This window comes from Selaginella moellendorffii, unplaced genomic scaffold (assembly GCF_000143415.4).
Source record: "Selaginella moellendorffii unplaced genomic scaffold, v1.0 SELMOscaffold_5, whole genome shotgun sequence".
NCBI classification, from domain to species: domain Eukaryota; kingdom Viridiplantae; phylum Streptophyta; class Lycopodiopsida; order Selaginellales; family Selaginellaceae; genus Selaginella; species Selaginella moellendorffii.
This window is the reverse complement of record NW_003314266.1, coordinates 48,095-68,380: the sequence shown is the minus strand read 5'-3', so window position 1 is coordinate 68,380 and position 20,286 is coordinate 48,095. Positions and strand designations below refer to the sequence as shown.

General features: G+C 45.6%; 3 protein-coding genes across 7 annotated transcripts; all 3 read right to left on the bottom strand.

Moving 5' to 3' along the window:
* Nucleotides 1-13: 13 nt before the first annotated feature.
* On the bottom strand, nucleotides 14-2,075 carry LOC9655005 (ubiquitin receptor RAD23d). 2 transcript variants are annotated; one of them, XM_024669439.1, is made up of 10 exons: nucleotides 1,885-2,073; nucleotides 1,616-1,777; nucleotides 1,343-1,551; nucleotides 1,094-1,280; nucleotides 888-1,046; nucleotides 763-834; nucleotides 665-712; nucleotides 502-617; nucleotides 363-441; nucleotides 14-290 (listed from the first exon to the last, which is right to left on the bottom strand). In XM_024669439.1, exons 1-10 carry the CDS (start codon nucleotides 1,948-1,950, stop codon nucleotides 174-176), a joined length of 1,215 nt encoding a protein of 404 aa, XP_024525207.1. In that variant the 5' UTR covers nucleotides 1,951-2,073; the 3' UTR covers nucleotides 14-173. The 2 variants fall into 2 exon arrangements, with proteins under 2 accessions (XP_024525207.1, XP_024525205.1); XM_024669437.1 differs by having other exon boundaries at nucleotides 363-617; nucleotides 1,885-2,075.
* Nucleotides 2,076-2,189: 114 nt separating this feature from the next.
* LOC112344552 lies at nucleotides 2,190-5,944 on the bottom strand. The gene is made up of 7 exons (XM_024669436.1): nucleotides 5,831-5,944; nucleotides 5,588-5,774; nucleotides 5,417-5,532; nucleotides 5,284-5,338; nucleotides 4,732-5,222; nucleotides 3,173-4,671; nucleotides 2,190-3,119 (listed from the first exon to the last, which is right to left on the bottom strand). Exons 6-7 carry the CDS (start codon nucleotides 4,613-4,615, stop codon nucleotides 2,340-2,342), a joined length of 2,223 nt encoding a protein of 740 aa, XP_024525204.1. The 5' UTR covers nucleotides 4,616-4,671; nucleotides 4,732-5,222; nucleotides 5,284-5,338; nucleotides 5,417-5,532; nucleotides 5,588-5,774; nucleotides 5,831-5,944; the 3' UTR covers nucleotides 2,190-2,339.
* LOC9659624 (uncharacterized protein At4g10930) lies at nucleotides 5,944-9,994 on the bottom strand. Of its 4 annotated transcripts, XM_024669432.1 has the most exons (14): nucleotides 9,903-9,994; nucleotides 9,762-9,844; nucleotides 9,606-9,699; nucleotides 9,478-9,527; nucleotides 9,380-9,419; nucleotides 9,226-9,326; nucleotides 9,101-9,166; nucleotides 8,383-9,057; nucleotides 7,640-8,333; nucleotides 7,512-7,586; nucleotides 6,980-7,460; nucleotides 6,733-6,930; nucleotides 6,264-6,682; nucleotides 5,944-6,195 (listed from the first exon to the last, which is right to left on the bottom strand). In XM_024669432.1, the coding sequence occupies exons 1-14, from the start codon at nucleotides 9,972-9,974 to the stop codon at nucleotides 5,974-5,976; spliced, it is 3,270 nt and encodes a 1,089-aa protein (XP_024525200.1). In that variant the 5' UTR covers nucleotides 9,975-9,994; the 3' UTR covers nucleotides 5,944-5,973. The 4 variants fall into 4 exon arrangements, with proteins under 4 accessions (XP_024525200.1, XP_024525202.1, XP_024525203.1 ...); XM_024669434.1 differs by lacking the exon at nucleotides 9,903-9,994 and having other exon boundaries at nucleotides 9,380-9,408; nucleotides 9,762-9,784; XM_024669435.1 differs by lacking the exon at nucleotides 9,903-9,994 and having other exon boundaries at nucleotides 9,478-9,537; nucleotides 9,762-9,783.
* Nucleotides 9,995-20,286: the final 10,292 nt, after the last annotated feature.

Here is a 20,286-nt window from a genome sequence, read left to right as displayed (position 1 = left end):
AGAATGCTAAAAATTGTCGAGATCAAAGATTATCGCTTTGCAGTATTAACATATTAGATGCAGCAAAAGAAAAAGAAAAACCCAACTTAGTTATGCTTCTCTCCATAAAAACGCACATTCCTTTTTCAATAAACCGTCCTTCGTTCATGCACAGCAAAGAATTTGTTTCACTTCTAATCCTCATAGTCCCCTGAATGCTCCAGTAGATAGTTGGCGGCCAATTGCTCGTTTTTGTCGCAAGCCAAGAACGCTTCAATTACAGACGCCCGATCAAAGCCCATCGCTTCTAACTGCACGGAAGAAGAACGAGCAAAAGCCACAGTCATTACATCGCCAAAGTCACGAAGCGTTTTCTTCCGTACCCTTTCAATCGCTTCTCTCTCTTCCGGCGTGACGCTGATCGACTGCGGCATGGCTCCCGCTAGTTGTCCAAGCAAGTCACTGGATTCACCACACCACAAAGTTGAAGCAAAGCAATCCATGGCGAAAAGATAAACGTACCCAGCTTCGGGGTTCTCTCCCCCAGCTTCGCTTATCAGGCGAAGAAACTCAACGTGGTTTTCATTGATGAGGCGCAGTAGCTGGGGGTTTTGTCTGCCCAGTTCTTGGAGCATGGGCTGCACAGCTCACCGTTAGAGCGGGCATGGGAGGCACGAGAATTTACCTGCAACAGCTGGGGATTTTGTTGCACCATGGTTCTCAAAGCTTGGAACTGCACACAAAGGGAACTTCATAACAGTCCAAAAAACTCATCGTCTTCACCTGTGCATTGTTCCGTAGAAAATCCAGTGCCCCATTTCCGCCTCCACCCGCCGGAGCTAGCCCAGGCATCCCCTAGGGTGTTGGAAAGAATAAGAAAATGTCAAAAGTACCAAACGAGTACGTACTTGTGGAAAGAGATCCAACGGAACTGCGTTAGGACCACCAGTCGCCGCAGGAGCAGGCACTCCACCGGTCGGTGCTGCCGTCGGGGGAGCAGTGGCAGCAGCAGGAGCAGCAGGAGGGGCCCGTGCAACGGGAGGAGCATCAGCCACGTCTGGAATCCCCTATAGCGAGAGAACAAAGTAAGCTACTCAAATCCCAGGCAGCTTACCGAGTACAAGTACTCCACAGCTCTCTCGGGATTGTTGTAAGCAGCACGAAGAGCGCGGACGCAGCTATCCCTGTCCCAGCTTCCACCACCCATGTCTACCAGCTGTTGGATAGTTTGCTCGAGCCCGGTGCCGGCAACGAGATTCGAGGCAGCCTGTCCATAGACATCGCTAGTTGCTGCTGGAGGCCTGCGAAGAAAAACCAGTGACAGTGAGCACCAGAAGAGATGAAGCAAAGAGAATTTACTTACTGCGTAACAGCCGGAGCCGGAGCTGGAGCTGGTGCTGGGGCTGGAGCTGGAGCTGGAACTGGAGCTGGAGCAGCGGGCGATGCCGGAGCTGCGGGACTCGGAGCTGGAGCCGGGGGTGCCGGAGATGGCGTGGTCGTCACGGTCGCTGGAGCAGCTTGCGGAGTGCTACTTGGAGTGGCACCAGACGAGGTAGGGGCAGCGGTTTTACTCTGAGGAAACCAAACAAAACGTTAGATACAGCTCCATCACAGCAACAAACCACGCAGCACATACCTTGGTGAGCATAACTACCAGGAAACCGTTCTCCGAGACTTTGTTCTCGTCCATGGTGGTCTCATCCTTGAGAACCTTGCCCTGGTGAATCAGGAGCTGTTGCGCGCACGGGAAGCTCTCTTTGCCTTGGAGGTCCTCAATCTGTTTCTTCACGGCAATCACCTGTGCCAAAAACCCTAAGTTTCGAGCAATCCAAGAACCCCAGCTGCGCGAGGGGGCGAAAAGCGAGAAAGCGCCGGGCAGAGCAGCGAATTCGCGAGCGCGCTTACCGTGTCCGCCGGCTGCACATCGAGATCGAAGTGGTTGCCCTTGAGCGTCTTGACGGAAATCTTCATCTCCCTCGCCCTTGCCGCTCAAACCCTAAAGCCTCGGCGATCTATGCCCTAACAAAGGAGATCTGTATCACCACAAAAAGATCACTACCCTCCTCCTTCCGCTTTTTTGCGTCCCAAGTGATTGCTTTTAATTTACAAGGGGAATATAATAGGACGCCACGTGGCGGCCAGGGCATATTCCACTCACTGGGTTTTTTAGTTGAGCGAGCTTACACAGGATTGCGATGGCGATGGCGATGGAAGAGAAAAAAATTAAAAAATTACCTCCTCGTCTCGATCAAGTGGCACCAGCGTTTCGCCACAGCGAAACTTAAATCGCTTTTCTTCTCGATCGCTCCAAAAGCTTAGTCCGACCGATTCTAGCTCGATCGTAGCGAACTCTTCCATTTTCACGTTGGCACCATCTCTCGGCCTCCAAAGTTTGGTTCCAAGCACTTGATCAAAGCCATAGCTGCTGGGATCGCCAGTGCCGCACAGACGGACCCCCCGAGCACTCTCTCCACTCCACTCTGGAGCTTCCTGTGCCAGCCTTCTCTTTGGTGGTGTTCTTGCCAAAGTCCGCCTGTGAACGATGCGGTGAGAGCATTCACCAGCTGCTGCTTCCTGCTAGAGTAAACTTTCGTCACCACCTTGTCGTCCTCCACAACCCCCATGCTAACTTCATGCTTGTCATTCGTCTCGAGAACTTCCCATGACCGCCGGAATGTGTCCACCATTTCTTCGGTGACGTTCTCGCTTTTGAGCTCTGTCTGTTCCGGAGAATTCAAGCTGCAGTCGTTTAGTTCAGCTGAGTCCCTGTTTTCCTTGTTGCGCGTGTCACCGATGCCAGCCAACGCTGCTACTTCTTGCTGGAGGATTTGTTCTTCATCGCAACGCAAAGGTGTTGGCTCGAAAATTTCTTCTACCACAGCGTTGCTTATGATAACTTCCTGTGCCTCTGGAGAACGAGCAGCGTCCAGCCTCGCTGGAGGTGTGATAGATCTCTCGTAGGGACTTCTACCTTCGTCGGATTTCGCGGCGATAGGATTGTCTCGCACGCTCCATTCTTCCTGCTCAGAATCTTGGATCAAGTTACTGCTACTTGGATGCTCAATACTGCCTGGCTCCGAAGTGGACGGCACGGGTTCTGGAGCTGAGAGACCAGTGAAAGTTGACGGTGCCTCAGAATTCTGGAAAGCAAATGCGATTAAGAAAAAACAAAAACAAAAGAAAACGCACAAACCTCGATCAGACGCTTGCATGTGTCCGTAACCACTTGATCTTCGTCAAAGATCACGACATGCCTCTCGCTCGACGGCGAATAGAACTGCTTGTTGTACATGGATTCTCTCACGTAAGTCGGCTCCTCCTCGTACTCCTCCCCTTCGTCAATGCCAGCCAGCACTCCACAATGAGGATGAGGGAACCGTTCATGATCATCGACCTTGATCCATTCCTGTATAACATATCCTCCTGGTTCTGCTGAAACTGTGTGTCTCACCCGGGGCTCGCTCTTAACTTTCCCAGCTCTGTTTCCAAAACGTCTTCCAGCTCCCTTCCCGCTCCGTCTTCCATACTGCTGGCACGGTTCCCCGTAGTCTTCCACTATCACAAAGTCGTATCCTCCAACCTCCTCACCGCCGCCACCCCCGCGATCAAACTTTGGAGCCACAGCCCTTCTCAATCCAGCATCCCGCTTCCCAAACTCGTTGTGAAAAGAAGGGAGCAGTATCGATCGAATCCCCGCGTCGTGAAGTTCTTGCCGCCTTTTTGTCTCAACTCCAACAGAGAATATCATTTTCGTCGTCGCTCGTCCGCCGTTGTAGTAGCATGACTTAGCCGTCCTTAACGCTTCGGCCACCGCAGACCTCACCTTTGGCATCCTGTCCAGCCGGTACCTCTCTAGAACGTCGATCACAGATGCTATCTCTGTCGACAAAACTATCCCGTCCACCATGCTCAGCACCAGATTCAAGAGCTCTGCGGCGGCCACTCTCAAAGTCCAAGAACCAGCTGTTTGGAGTATGTACTTTGCCGCATTCATGAGCTCCAGTCCATAGCTCTCGAAGACTTCCCTGTTCACCTTCGCAACCGCGCAGGCCAGATGCAAGTGAGCCACCGTCGGAGCCGACTTCCCGGACATAGCTGCCGTCACCCTGAAGCACACCTCGTTGACAAGCTCTTTTGGAGCGTGGATCCAGTTCTCGAACTCCACCAGAGCTTGGAGGCTCACCGCGGCACCGGCGGAGACTGGCTCGAACTTCCCGACGAGCACGCACAGCAGTGGCTCGCAGAGCAAGCGTAGAACCTCCTTGGCCTGATGCGTCAACCTCTCCAGATCGATGCAAAACTTTGCGAGCGCGGCCACCACCTTGGCACACGCGCGGTGGACGTGGAGCGAGCTGCCACTTTCAGAGAGAGCAGTGATCAGTGCCTCCATGATTCGAGGAATGTAAGGTACCAGCAGCGTTTGGTGTGTCCGTGCTATGTCCTCGTAGAGGGAGATAACGTAGGGGCGAGAGATATCGTGATGAGCTTCGCTGATCTGGTCGAGGAAGAATGGGAGGCACTCGGCTTCCAGTTGCTTGACGCAGTTCTTGAGCGACGTGAGAGCGATGTGCCGGCTCTCGGGGTCCTCCAGCCGGGAAAGATCGTGTTTCACTAGCGGACTCTGATACCTTCCCATGATCTATCAACAAATGCCAAGTCGAAATCTCACGCTCCACACCTCATCTCTTCGCTCTGGAGCGAAGGCTTCGATGAGAATCGACGAAGAACAAAAGAAATCCAGATTTTGCTTACCGAGATCGTGATTCTCATCCCCCGCGATGCGTAGAACCCTAGGGGAAGATCACCAAGGCAGCTTCCTTGGATCCGGCATTGCGATGCCAAATTTTGATTACCGGAATGGATCGATGCCGATCGATTGCTCCTTTGGCGCCCTCACGGCGGCATGAGGCGCCATTCCCTCATCAGCTTCGCTGAGAGGGCGCGGTAGGGTTCTTGAGCGATGGCGCTAGTAACTAACTGACTGCCCTTCACGTGGCCAAGCCGGCTAAAGTTCTAAACGATCTGGACCGCACAAACGAGTCGCGATCCAGGCCGTTGGATCTTTCCAGTAATTTAATAATCGAGTGATATCAACAAAGATTGATAGGGTATGAGAATTTACATGGTTCCCCCCGTCACATTTAGGCTTTGCTTTGAAACATAACACGCTCTGGTGTGATCCTTTAGTCATACTTTAACGAAACAATATCATCGCTATAGTCCTTTACTTAAATTCCAGCTCCCTATCATCCAAAGTGTTAGATTCGATTCATCACAGCAACAAAAAATCAAGAAAAATCGTACATTCACGAGTGGTTCTTCAGCGCCTTTGACAAACAGTAGCTGCGAAAGGAAAAGTCTGCGGAAACAAAGAGAAAAACCATGAAAACTATCCCAAGAACACGAAAGGAAGACAAGAAAAAGGATCCTTCCTTACCCCTTTTGATTGTCGGCAGCAGGCTCGAAGTGAGGACCCTCGTCGATGCCTTCGCAAGTGATCTCTCCAGTCGGGGTCCGATAGCAAACTATTCCCTTCGATTCATCGCGGAAAACCTTGGAAACCACGGAAGAACAGTTAAGAACATCCCAGCAAAGCCCAAAATCTTACCTGGAGAGCGTTGTCGAAAGCATCTAGGTTGAGAAATTGGGCGAAGTGGGATCCATTCTCCGAGGAAGCGCGACATCTCACGCTGCAATTGCGCGGCGACGCTGCCAGGGAGGAGGAGCTGCTGCCAAATCCGCTACATTGCCGTGGGATCGTCACTGGAACGCATGCAATCAAAGACGCCGCCATGCTGTGAGAGAGAGCACCGATCACTCACAAATCGCGAAGCGCGATGCAAGAAATTACCTTCGCAAATCTCCGCTATCGATCGATCGATTCTTCCCCTCCAAACAAAGATAAACCCTAACCTATGCAAGTCGATCCTGCCACGTCTATATTGTCACGAGGAACGTATCTTCAACGTGGCCAAAAAGACGATACTTTTTTTATTACTTTGATTCCTTCTTCTCTTGCGCAAACCTTTGCAAGTATTGCTCGGCCAATTTTTTCACTCTTCCGCCTTCGCTTATGAGAAATTCCGCCGAGGGAGCGTCCTTGTGATGCTGCATAACTTTGGCAGTAGTCTTGCTCACAGTCCACTGGTATTGCTCGGCCATGATCACACCACTCTTGTACAGTGGTCTTATGTGTTCCTTGACATACATTTCCACCTGATGATCACGCCAACAAACGATCAAAACACAAGCACGAAAAACCAAAGAAAAATGCACGAAAAAACCTGTTCTTGCACGGATGGAGACGATCTCTGGTGCTTTCGAGGATGATCCGGCGTTGGCTTTCGAGGCTTTGGAGCTTGGCTCCCGGAGCTCTCACGTATCTGTTGGGCGATGTCGCTGTTCTCGCCGAACTGCTGCGCGATGCTGTTCCTGACTCGGTCGATGCGGCTGTCCAGCTCCGAGAATTTTTCGTCGCTCATCGGGTCCTCGGGGCCGACTTTCTCCTTCTTCCTCGCCGCATGCCTGTCCGGCCTGGCGGGATCCCTCGGGTGTTTTCTCGAGCTTCTGTCCGTGCGCCTGTCCACGTGAGCTTTGGTGGCTGTAGGGTCTTGCTCGGGTTTTATGGCCTCAACTTTCGCATTTTCTTGGTTCTTGACACCTTCCTTGTGATCAACGGTCTTCTCAATATCTTTTTCGCTATCTGCAATGTTGACGAGGTATTAAAGAAAGCATACGATTCAACACGATTACCTGCAACTTTGCACGGCTTCTGTTTCTCCTCCTCCTTTTCTTTGACTGTTTCTTCGTTTGTCAGAGCTGTAGTATCTTCCTGTTTCGCAGACACAGTAGCATCCGTTGCATTTGAGTCACTTTCGTCAGCTGCATTTGAGCCACCTTCCGGAACGTGTAAGCTTTCGCTTTTGACATCCGCTTGTTCTTGTTTGGATTCTGCGAATCATGCTTGAGTAAATTGCACAACTTCGAGCCAAGAGTTTACCTGAAGGAGTACAAACTGGTTCCAGTCCCGGTAATTCTGGTTCCTCTTCTTTCCTGAGATGCTCGAGTAACGCAGTTATTCCCTGCTTCCCCGACCCTGGATTCGTTAAAACCTCGGTACCCCGAGATGGTTCTTGTGCCTCTGGAGCTTCAATAACATCAGCAGCCGGTTGAGCAGCCGGTTGAGCAGCCGCTTCTTCTTGAGGGAGAGGACTTCCGGGAGGAGAATCTGAAACCAAACCGGCCGCCACCAAGGCTTCAGCAACAACATCCTTGTTCGTCTCGACGTTGGCCTTAGCTGGTGGAGCGTCTCCTTGAGCCAAAGCCCTTGCACAGAGATTGACATAGACGCCTTTACTGTTCGATCTTAAAAAGATCTCAGCTTCCTTCGAAAGCGCAGCGTTCACTGCATCCTCGGAAGCTTGATTTCTTCCAATCTTGACCTTCTTCAAGTAGTGGTCCGTTAACCGGTTCAGCTGAATCTGAAAATAACGGGAAAATGTTTTAGAGAAAAGAAGAGTAGGGGACCTCACCTGTCTAACAGCACTCGGAATTTTGCTTCGAGGATTAGGCTCTATAGATGGTCTCATGTCGATAGGAAGTTTTGGCTGCCAGAGAACACACGTTAGAACATCAAAGAGTCTCATTTAGATTTTTTTACCAGATGCACGAAGTTTCCCTTCAATGTATCATGAGTGGACCGGACTTGCTGCTTGTTCTTCCTCGCCAAAAGCTCAAGCGCCCATTGTTTCTTGTCCTTCTCAGCATTTCCATCGGCCGGCACCTCAGTTTTCACTTCCAACGTTTTGGAAGCTTGGTGTAAGGTCGGCTTCGGCCTTGGCTTGTCTTCGGTCACTGGCGGAGGCCGGAAGCCCTCCTTCTTCGGAAGCAATGAGCAGTCGGCAAAGCAGAGCCTGTCAAGTATCGAATCAGGTTGCTGAGGAGTAGACTCGGTGTTCTCTGCCTCTTCTTGTTCCGGTTTTCTTCGCTTGTCACCCAGGACCTTGTCCCTCCAAAATGCGACGTCCCAGTCCCTATCATAAACCTGGCGACCACGTATACCACCATATAGCTTTCTCTTCAAGTTTTTCCTGGCAGTGTCGACCGCCTTTTTCTGCTTTGGTCCATCCCGTTTGACGATTGCTGCCTTGTAAGCAGCCAATAGATTTTCGTTGGATACTTGTGCTCCATCGCCACCAGCCGCTTCTACAACTTGCCGGCGAATTTTTTCAGCAAGAGATTGGTCGTCTACATCCCTCCTCATTATAATTCTGGTTCTCACGCCTTTCCCATCTGTCTGGTTTTGCTTTTCTGAAGAATCCTCCGCTACAGCGCGACCTTTGACAACCTGATGCCTGTACGTCCTTCAGTGTCAAAGTTTGTGAATGAAAAAATAGTTCTTACCTGAGTTTAACGTCGGAGTCATCATCACTGACGAGTTCTTCGATTTTCATCTCGACGTCGGCTTCTGATGTCACGTTTTGAAGAGTCTCGGATGGAACAAAGTCCGTGGCTGGCCCAGCCAACTCCTGTCCGACGTCTTCTCTGTCAATCGAAACCTGAGGCTCCACCTGAAAATCTTGACAAGGTTCTTCGTCTCTCTGTTCAGAATCTTCTACCTCCTGTCCCTGTTGTTGCTCTTCCACAAAGTCCAGCTCTTGCTCTTCCTCAGCATCTTCAAAACCGAAATCTTCCAGCTGCTGTTCCTCTCCGAAGTTTCCAAACTCCTCTTCTACGTCTTTCTCGTCGTGCTTAAACTCTTGTTCCTCTTCGAACTCCTCAAGCTCTTGCCCCTCTTCGTCGTTATGAACAGATGCATTTTGCTTGCCCAAATCTTCAAGAAGCTTGTCAAGGCTTGTGTGTTCCTGGGGCTCTGGAAGCGATGACGAAGGTGGTAAACTACTAGGCTCCGCTTGCGCATTGCCTTCCTTCCCGCCAACCATGGATATCACAATAGCCGACTCTCCTGTTTCCATGAAAGCGAAGCTCATCGACGCAGCAACCTCTTCATGTTTAGCACTTTTCTCCGTAACAGTTTCCTTTTGCTCGTCAGCCACGGCTTCGTTAGGGAGAGCACACCTGGCGACGCAATCAGCAACCAGTCCAAACCCAGATATTGTACCTTGGACAGAGCCAGGTTCGCTCGTTTGGTTTCCCAGGATCAAAGCCAACACAGCAAGCATGGTACCTGAAGATTTCACGAGCGAGATTATTAAAGCAGCTAGGTAGTAACAGAGACTTTCATACCAGCGATCGCATTTATCACAAGCCACGGATGTATCCACGAACGCTGTTTGAAGTGCTTGCATGCGGAGCTTGCAGTCATCGCCATCAAGGCACGCGATAGCCTGGAAGAATCAGCCGTGTCAATCTTAACACTCCAAACCCAAGAACAAGGTACCTCCTCATCAATAAAATAAGAGAAGGCTTCTTCAGCCACCCTACAGCACGATGATCAGGAGCAGCACACACAGTATGCGAGGTCGATCGATCCAGTACCTTGTTTCAACGAAAGAATTCTCATTCCTTCCTTGAATCGCTTCGTCATTCTTGACATTTCTAAGCATGAGCTCTAGTTAGATAGCTGCGGCGAGAAAAGCAAGAAGAAAAAAAAAAACAAGACTTACAGTCGCCAAGAACGTCAAGAACTTGAACTGTGCCTTGCACATTGGACATAGATTCGTCACGGTAGCCCAGTCCTCGATACACGAGAAACAAAACCTGGAAGAAGAAGACGAAGAAGAAGAAGAGTTAAAGTCGCAAGCTTAGAAACCGGCACTCACATATGGTCGCAGCAGTCGAGCAAACCCCTTTCCACGACAATGGCGTCGCAAATGCCGCACAATCTCCTCTCGCTCTCCATTTTCTAGCGGTCGGATCCAAGCTGAGCACAGGGCAAAGAGAAACCTAAGGCGATCCAGTACCTGGATTTCTGAGAGTGAAGGATCGCCGAGCGGCAACGCATTCCCGATCGCTGCGCCTTGGAGCGCCTCCATTGCGCGCTGTAAAACCTTGCACAAAGACTATGGGGTACGGAGAAAATGGCCGTACAAACTATATAACTCTGTGGAGAGGTCTTGGGTTCAATCCTAGGTTAGCTTTTGGCTAAACACGATTTCTAGCGCGATTGGCTTATGGCGACGAGGGAGATGTGGGAGGCTCTCCAGCGCAAACGCATTCCAAAGGTCACACCGGTGCGCCAACTTTTAGAAAGAGTGTTTCCATCGCTACCTAGCTCGGACAAGGAGAGGGTGGCGGATTTGCTGGTGAGCAAGGGCATTTGCAAAGCAGCGGACTTTAGAGATCAAAGGGTCTACACTGGGCGTCTTGTTGATTGGGGTGTGCCACAATGGATTGCCAAGGGCCTTGTGGGCAAGGGTGTAGTCGATCCAAGTAAACGTTCTAGTGTTCATATGATCATATATTATGATCTTCCAGCCTTTCCTTGTGATGATATGATATTCCTGGCACAGGTATGCCAAAGGAGGTGCGCGAGGCAGGGCTGGATTGTGCAGCCTTGGACTTGAACATCGAGGATGCAAAATTTGAGGACGGACTCTTTTCCACCTCTCTGGGTGTTAGCACTGAGCTGCAGCTAAAGCTGCAGGCTGCGATGGCGAACTGGGATTCTTGGTGGCACTTGGCGTTGGGAGGCTTTGAGGATCCAGAAGAAGAAGCGCTCGTCACCAATCTGTTCAAGCAGGAGGAAGTGGCAGTCATGTATGGGTTCCGTGCCCTGCTCAACATAATCATCCGGGAAGCACCTGTCGAGAACCATATGATCTCCAGCAACTGCTTCACTGGGAGCTTCTACTTCGTGCAAGGTTCTTCTCCTGTCGACGTTAGTGACGACACCCTGGATTGGTCTAAGGTGGTGTGGATGCTGCAAGTTTCGAGCGAGGAAATTCACTATGGCTGGGCAGTGGGAAGGATGATTCTTGGTGTGAGGGAGATGTTCTCGTCCCAGCCCCGCAGGCAACTGGCCTTTGGTGTCGTGGCTGGTCACAACTTCGTGCATGTCTACGCGTTTCATAAACCGAGAGGTAAGCCACTAGTCCGGGCAAGCTTCGCATGGTTTATTTTGATAGGATGAGAAGCTACTGCCTTCGTATGTGGATAAGTGGATGTTCACGTACGAAGCATGCCATAGTGGATTTGCGCTGCTTGTCCATCTCCTGTGTATTGCTCCTGCTGTGCACGGCTTTGTCGATGTCCAATGAGTTTTTAATCAGGCAACATGTTTCTCCTTGGTCTAGCCATCCTGACTCTCCCGAGTTTTTTTTTTTCAAGATAAATAATGCTTGAAAAAATGTACCTTCTTCAAACTCTAAAAGATATTTATATATACTAGACTAATAATACTGATATATATATAAAATTTTAAAAAATACAATAACTTCTTTAAGGTTCCTCACCACTCAAACCATGACCAAGCTATTTCAAAAGCTTCTTTGTGAGTGGGTAAGTTTCTTACTTTAAGCTATGCTTTAACGGTATATCTACCATTATTAGTGTAGTGGAATTTTGGTAATTATTATATTGATTTCATTTTGGACCACTTGCTCTTATATATAAACTAGAGTTTTTAGCCTAATTGAATATGCATATATCTAAATTCAATGCACTCACATTGGTGTAGATGTAATTATAATTGTGCTTAAGGAGTGCTTAGATTTATACTTTTAGTTTATATTTAATTTTTGCATTATCTAAGTCTCTCTTATTTTTGTAACTTTTTCCATTTCTTTTTTATGTGTTTTTCATTTTTGTTTAGGGTTTATTTTGACTTCATGATAGAGTAATAGCCTCCTCCTCCTTTGACTTTAGATGCAATTGCTTAATGTTATGTGGTTATAGTGAAACAATCAAACTCAGTTGATAATAACATTCAAGGCATGTGGTGCAATTTATTCTACTTTTGTTGCTAATCCTTGTGTTTGACTAGAGTTCTTTTGTGGAATTCTAAGGATGATATATACCATTAATTTGATCACTTTACGGTGATTACTACTTATTATCTTTGGGATGATGTCGATATCTGTGCAAATTTCCCATATATCTCCAAGGGATAGCATTGCAATAATATAATAATTTGAGTATATGCACTCATGTGGATTGGAGCTTTCTCCTAGATATCTTCAAGCATGCATTTGAACATATTGAAAATTATAATGATTCCTTCTAGCAATTGTATCATCTTTGTCAAGGGGTTGTCTGAATTAGTTATGCAATTTGGTATTGTTTCTAAAGCTTTTTGCTCCATATAAAGCCAAATGTATAAGCAAATCAAGTTAGAAATGTTGTAGTTAATGATTTATCAAGATCTTGTAAGACTTGTGTATGCATTTGCCCTAGCCACCCTTAATGATACTCTTCACTTAACATAATATTATGAGAAATCATTTCTCCCACTTGTCATTGCACATTTTTTATCTTTACTTTATATATGAGATAATCCTGTTCTGATGAAGGTTGATGCTACTATTGCTTGTGAGGTGATGACATAGTTGTGGCCATGATGTTCACTACTAAATGTGTAATGAAGTTAGTTATGTATATCAACATTGTTGGCATTTTCTAGATTAACATCCTCTATTTCCTAAGTGAAGGCCTTAGCATCAATAATGTCTTGTTGGTGTTGTAGTGGTGGAAGGTTTGGACATAAAAATTCTTTTAAGAAATAAAGAGTTACATAAGTAGTGGAGGGTCTTTGCCCAAATAAGTTAATGACCCTTCTATTCATCTTTTAAAAGTACCATTAAAGGGTTCATATGGCGCTAATTCATCCAATGTTTACTTCCAAAGCTTGTTTTTATAATAAAAAATCCTATATTATCCTCTTTATATTGGTTGATATAGGTTTAAGTTTATCTTCTATCACTCAGTCTGTTGCCACATATTGCCATTTATAGTTGTGTTATATAGTAGAACTAATTTTCATTCTTTATAACAATGCCCATACACATATATATGCATAAGATGAGGTAGACTTAGTTGTGCATATAGGTGTTCTCAATCTTAAGTTTTAATTATTACAAGTGGTGCTAAATTAAGCTTAACCTCATCCTTGGTATAGATTACTTATAGTGCGATTATTTGAAGAGTAACTTTAAAGCTTTAACCCTTTATTTCATAATTCTTCCATTCCTCTCACTTTTATTTCATTTTGTCCTTTTGTTTTTGCTTCTATTTCCATCACTTTTATCTCTCTATTGTTGTCGTGAATGTGACTTTGGGTATCGAAAGATACTTGTCGGCCAAGCCTTATGGACATTCTTTCCTTACTACCATGACAGTAGAAGGTTGGTACAGTTGGTTCCCTTTATTATTCCCAATGGTTGAGAAACTGGGGGGTTCCAAATGTATAGTAGGGATAGTGGTTGGAATGCATGTCCGACCATCTGAGACATTAGTTTGGCTCCCGCTGGCTGTACCACTCCTTGTTTTGCGTTCGGCTTGGGTCTAAGCCTAAGCTCCATGCTGCTCTAGTCGGTGGGGTACCCTCTTCCTTGTGTTAGACCACCGGTATGCCAAAATTGTACTAGACTCCATCTGACACCATTTTGCATGCAAGTGCTGGATACAGGGAGTTGGCATTTGTGGGATTGTACCGGACCCTTGTTTTGTAGCGCAACGGGCTTAGAATTCGGCTCCAAATTCAGGTGCACTACACTAGTCACTTGCTCATGGAACAATATCAACAACCGTATGCTGGTAACTCGGATAAGAATAAGAATTTTGGAAATAAACAAGGTGATTGGAAACAAAGGGTGGAAGGCAAGTTCCGCTCTAGAAGCTCACAAGCAATGGTTAACAAAGGTGGTGGTGGTTGGAGACCACCAACAGCTTCTTTTGGTCCTAGGCCCTTTGTTCCTCCTCCTGGTGGGTACAAGTAGTAGCAACATGCAAAACTTGCTCCTAGCGGAACAAGTAGTGTGGGTAATTGCTTCCATTGTGGAGAGTCAGGACATAGGTCCTCAGAATGCCCTAATAAGCATAAGACAAGGTCTCAAGTTAATGTCATAAGGGAAGATGGTGGTGGCGAAGCTGAAAGGGCTGACGAGTTGGTCAATGCAAACTATGAGGAAGAGCAGGTGAGTTACTTTTGTTGCTTTCCTCAAGCTTTTCTTGCAGTTAATGTAAACACTGATCCGTTGATGTATCTGGTAAGCTTTGTCTGCGGACACTGAATCCGAGTGATGATTGACACGAGAGCTACGCACAGTGTGATATCTGAAGATTTAGTTTTAAGTTGTTAGGATTGAATGCTGAGCAAATGTCGCCTATGCACTTTCGGTTTGCGGAAGGTGGGCAAGTAGCCAGAAAATTTGTGAGTGATGTTCCAATAAAAATATCCAAGTGGAAAGTAATAGTGGACTTGGTAATGTTGAAGATACTAGATTTTCAAATGGTGTTTGGTATGGACTTCTTCAACAAATATATAAGAGGGATTTATGGTGTTGGACAAAGTCATACCACGTTGAAGTCAGAAGGATATCCTAATGTGTCCTTCTAATTGCAAAGTGCTCCTCAAAGGATTGGGATGCTAAGTTCTTGATTATGAGGGCCACTCAAAAAACAGCTAAGAGGGGACGTCAGACCTTTTGGGTTCAAGTGATGGAAGCTAAGTGTGTTGGTGACTTAGTTTGAATCGGTGACAGGGTTAATCCTGTACCAAAGAAGATATTGGAGTTGTTGGCGAGGAATCAAGATATCTTCCTGAAGGATTTGCCACTAGGGCTACCTCCTAGCCGTGAGGTTGATCATTGAATTGAGGTTATTCCGGGTTCTAAACCACCTACGAAAGTTCCATATCGGTTGAACATCAAGGAGATGGCTGAACTCAAGAAGCAACTCATGGAGCTTCTTGACAAAGGCTATATCTAACAAAGCAAGTCACTTTATGGAGCGCTAGTCCTTTTTGTTATGAAAAAGGATGGAACCATGAGGATGTGTATCGACTATTAGGCATTCAACAAAATCACAGTAAAAAATAGTTATCATTTGCCTCGCATTGATGACTTGTTTGACCAACTCTTAAAGGCTAAGTATTTTACGTGACTTGATTTGCGGTCCGGGTATCATCAGATACTGGTGGTAGATCAGGATGTGGAGAAGGCAGCTTTAAGACTCGGTACAGATCTTATGAGTTCCTTATCATGCCGTTCAAGTTATGCAATGCTCTGGCAACATTTAGCACTATGATGGATAGAATATTCGGAGATTATTTAGACATATTTGTTGTCCTATATATCGACAATGTTCTAGTCTTCAGTGAAACGTTGGAGGATCATTTGAAACACTTGGAGCTGGTGTTTCAGAAGTTGCGCGAACACAAATTGTATGCTAAGGAAAGTAAATGCACTTTTGGACAATTACGTGTAAACTTTCTCATACATATAGTTGGTGGTGGTGTAATTGAGGTCGATCCAAAGAAGGTGGAAGCAGTGAAATCTTGGGAAGTTCCGACCACTGTATCAGATGTTCATTCCTTTCTCAGTTTGGCGGGATACTATTGTAATTTTGTCTGCAATTTTGCAAGAATTGCTCTTCCATTGATTGAGTTGACGAAGAGTAGTATTCCGTTTCATTAGATACCAGATTGTCAACATGCTTTTGTACAATTGAAGGAGATATTGGCTACAGTTCTTGTTTAAGGATCCCAGATCTTGATAAACCCTTCGAAGTGCATTGTGATGCATTTGGCTATGCTATTGGTGTCGTGTTGCAGCAAGATTGTGACAAAGCGGTTGGTGTTATGCTAAGGCGACATGGTTATCCCGTTGCGTTCTATTCCAAGAAATTGGATGAAACTCAATGAAGATGGCCAACACATGAGAAAGAGATGTTTGCTATAGTGTCGGCCCTGGAACACTGGAGACACTACTTGGGTGGACACACCAAGGTTTATACAAATAGTAACACACTGAGCTACTTTACTACGCAGCCTAAGCTTACTCTGAAGCAGGCTCAATGGCAAGAGAAGCTTGCTAGATATGATATTGAAATTATATATAAACCTAGTAAAGATAATATTGTTCCGGATGCATTGAATCATCAAGCTTAGTTCCGGGCAATATTGCAATCAGTTCGGACTAGTTAGAGGATGTTTGGGCTTCGTATGGAAGTGATCCATTGGCAAAAGCAATCTTACGCCGTGCAGGGTTGTTGAAGTAGAACCCTGGTAGCGAAGCAGCGAAAGTTGCTAACCGCACCAATACAAAGCTTCACTTCTCAGTTTGGGATGGGCTTATATTCTATAAACAAGAAAGATTGTATCTTCCCTCTAAGGATTTGCAGTAGTTATTTTTACGGGAACATCATGATGTTCCAGCAACGGGACATGGTGGAAAGCGGAAGACTCTAACTTCATTGAAAAAGGGATTTTTTTGGTCTGGTATGGAAGGTGATGTAGCGGACTATATCTGTTCCTACCCTATATGCCAGCAATGTAAGCGTAGAACTGAGAAGCAGGTTGGAAAGTTGCAATGCATTCCAGCACCGGCATGGCCATTTCAGAGTGTGATAGTTGATTTCGTCACTTGCTTGCCGAAGTCGAAGGGTTATGATACTTTGATGGTGATTGTGGATTGGTTGTTAAAGATTGCACACTTCATTCCAACTGTGGGAACAGTAAATGCGAAACAAGTAGCAAAGCTCTTTTTCCATGAAGTAGTGCGGGTTCGTGGTCTTCCTGAAGAGATGATCTCGGATAGAGATTCGAGGTTTATGGGGAAGTTTTGGGGCACAATGTTCCAGCTATTTGGTACTAAATTGAAGTTTAGTATGGCTTATCATCCTCAAACTGATGGGCAGACTGAACACGTGAATGCTCAAGTTGAGGATTATCTGCGGTACTATGTCACGGCGGACCAACATGAGCATTTAGACACAACAGAAATTTGTTATAACAACATATTTCACAGCGCTATAAGCTGTTCTCCATGGGAGATGCTGCAAGGGAATGTTCATGGGGTTCCTCAACAGATTGTTGTACCGAAACCAATGTCCGAAGTGTTGGTCCCGGCTGTTGAGACTTATGCGGAGTAGCTACGCCAAGTTTGGTTGAGGGCTACTAAGGCGATGGGCAAAGCTTAAGATAGGTATCGACATGATAAAGATCAACATTGTTGGGATGTATCCTATCAAGTGGGAGATCAGGTGTGGCTATCTTCTTGGAACTTGAACATTAAGGGATGTTTTCTCGGAAGCTGTTGCCAAGATATGTTGGACCCTATCAGGTGGTGAAGCGAGTTGGTGATGTATCCTATAAGTTGGATCTTCTGGATGAGTTGTTCCATGTCCATGATGTGTTTCATGTCAGTTTATTGGCACCATATCGTGTTGATGCAGATCACTCTGTGGACATTCGTCCCCCTCTGGAAGTTGTCAATAGTGACATGGAGTATGAGGTCGAGACGATTCTCTTATCTTGCAAAGCTTGTGGTGGTCATTCCAAGGAATATCTAGTTAAGTGGAAAGGTTCCCCAACTTGTGAATCAACTTAGGAACCTCTTAGGAATCTTACACATGCTCATGAGCTTGTCACGGAGTATGAGAATAGTAATAAAGACTAGCTTTTGTAAACTTTGTAATAAATCTTGCAAATTAATAAAGTAATATATTTCTATAAATCAAAGTGTTGTTCCTCTCGTTCATTAGTACTTGGGTCAGTTTTGGCAGGCTGACTTCGGCACTTCAGTGAATGGGTTCAATCCATAACCATGGGGATAACTATTATAGACTGATCATAAGTCCCCACCTCTCTCTCGATGACTCAGTTTTGCAAAGGGGTGTGGTCGTGTAAACAACTTAATCTGCCAGTTTATAATAGTTGTCTAAATCTTCCTGACGGGGTTGATTTCTTGCTCAGGGGAAGTTAGGCCTTTGGCCTTCTCCCTATGTCCCTACGGGTAGGGATGTATCATTCCTTTGTAATCCGAGTGGTACTCGGAGCAACAAGGGTGGCTAACTCTGTTGGTCATTTCCTTGTCGGTGATAGCCGGAGGGTGTCTAAGTCTTAACGTCTTTGGACGTAGAGGAGAGGTCGTTCCATAACTCATTTAAGTTAATGCATTTCCCACATAGTGTGCTTTCCGGTAACTTTTGGAGTTGTTTCCTTGACGGTTTGCTAAACTCGGGCATGCATCGATGAGGACGTCGATCTTCCCCAAGGGGGGGAGAGTGTCGCAAATGTACTTGTCAGTCAATCCTTACAGACACTCTTTTTTTACTACCATGATGACAAAAGGTTGGTATAGTTGGTTCCCTTTATTGTTCCCACTTGAGTTAGTTGAGAAATTGGTCAATGACCATGTACTTAAATCGGATAAACATAAGGTAGGAACCCTATGTGTTTTTTGTTGAGCATACTCGGCCTGGTTTGAGAAACTCTTGTCATTGGCTTGCACTTGCTAGTATCAAGAACCCCCGCGTATTGAGACTAATCCCTCAATATCGCTGAATGATAGTTTACCGTATCTGCCAAACACTTTCGCTATCATGCCCTTAGTGTTGGTTTTATTTCGGTCCCAAATGCTAATTATGGAAAGTGTCTAAATTCGCTCATTTGGCATATTTACGGAATGTAGAGATTGGCCTGAACACAATGGTGTTCATCCCGTGTCCAAATTCGCAATCTAGTGTCATTCCATATTTAGTAAGTTTCAAACTTGTCATAGAGACTAACTTCTAATACTAAGGGAGGCTTGGGGTGAAAGCCCAAAGCGTGTGTTCCTCAAGGGAACGGGGGGGGGGGGGGGTGTTGTGGGGGGTTCCAAATGTATAGTAGGGATAGTGGTTGGAATGCATGTCCGACCACCTGAGATATTAGTTTGGCTCCTGTTGGGCTGTGTCACTCCTGGTTTTGCATCCGGCTTGAGTTTAAGACTAAGCTCCACGCTGCTCTAGTCAGTGGGGTACCCTCCTCCTCGCGTTAGGCCACCGGTATGCCAAAATTGTACCAGACTCCGTCTAACACCATTTTGCGTGTAGGTGCTAGATATGGGGAGCTGGTGCTCGTGGGATTGTACTGAACCCTCGTTTCGTAGCACAATGGGCTTGGAGTTCGGCTCCAAATTCAAGTGCGCTACAATTACTTTTTATTGTGTTTCCTTTTTGTGTTTGTATTCTTCTCTAGATCCCTTAGATAGCTTTTGTGTTGTAACAATTGATTGACTCAAAAAGGAGATTTTTTATTTATTTAATTTTGATCTATCACTTAAGGCTAGAATTGCAATGTGTTATCCTATTCCAACTAAAAATTCTCATTTAATTAAGGTTTTTATTTAGTATCAGTCATCAAAGGAAATCAAAGTTTTACACACAAATATCAAAGAGATGTTGGAAAAGGGTGTTGTAGTGCACTTTATTTATCTCCCCTTAAGCCAACTAGAAAAAGGGCAATTGCTTGATGAAAGAGCACTTAGTAGCTATTTTATCCCCATTTATCCCCGAAGGTTCCAAGGATCCACAATGATAGTATATCCAAATCTCATTCTATGATCACATGCATTACACTCACCCCCCCCCCCTTTAGAGATATGAATGTTCTTATTGACTATTGACTAACAACCCTTATTAAGCCAAAGGGAACTAACACCTCCATTTCGGTACTGAATTTACCAATACTTCCATTGTGTAGACCAGTTATACCAATCCTTCCATTGTGTAAACCAGCTATTCCATGTGAGGCAACTAGTTATCCACCCATACTTTAGTCCCACGGTGAATACCTTCGTCCATGGATGCTCCACCAAAAAGAAGGACACATGGATGCCCAATACATACGATTTCAAATTTAGAGGTAGGAATATACCTTGCTCAAGGGTATATTATATTTTTTTTAAGGAGCCACTAATCAATGGGAATCAAACATGTGCCATTTTCTCTGATACCACATGTATTACACTTTATCTCTCTCCCTTTTAAGCCAATTGGAAAAAGGGCAATTGCTTGATGAAAGAGCCTTTAATGGTTATTTTATATCTATTTATCCCCTAAAGTTTTAAAGATCCACGGTGACAGTATATTCAAATCTCATCCCATGATCACATGCACTACAGGTGATATCTGAAAATTTCAAAATCCTTAGGTGTATTGTGATTATGGGTATCAAAAGTTACCTGTTGATTAGTCCTTTTAAATATTCTTTCTTTATTGCTATAACGACAAGAGATTAATATTGTTAGACTCTTTATTAGTCCCTTTTGTGGTAGTAGAATTAATTGGGATTTTGAGTGTACTTAGACTAAACTAACATAAGGATGAAATTTCTATATACTATTAGCTAAGTATACTTAGGGTTTT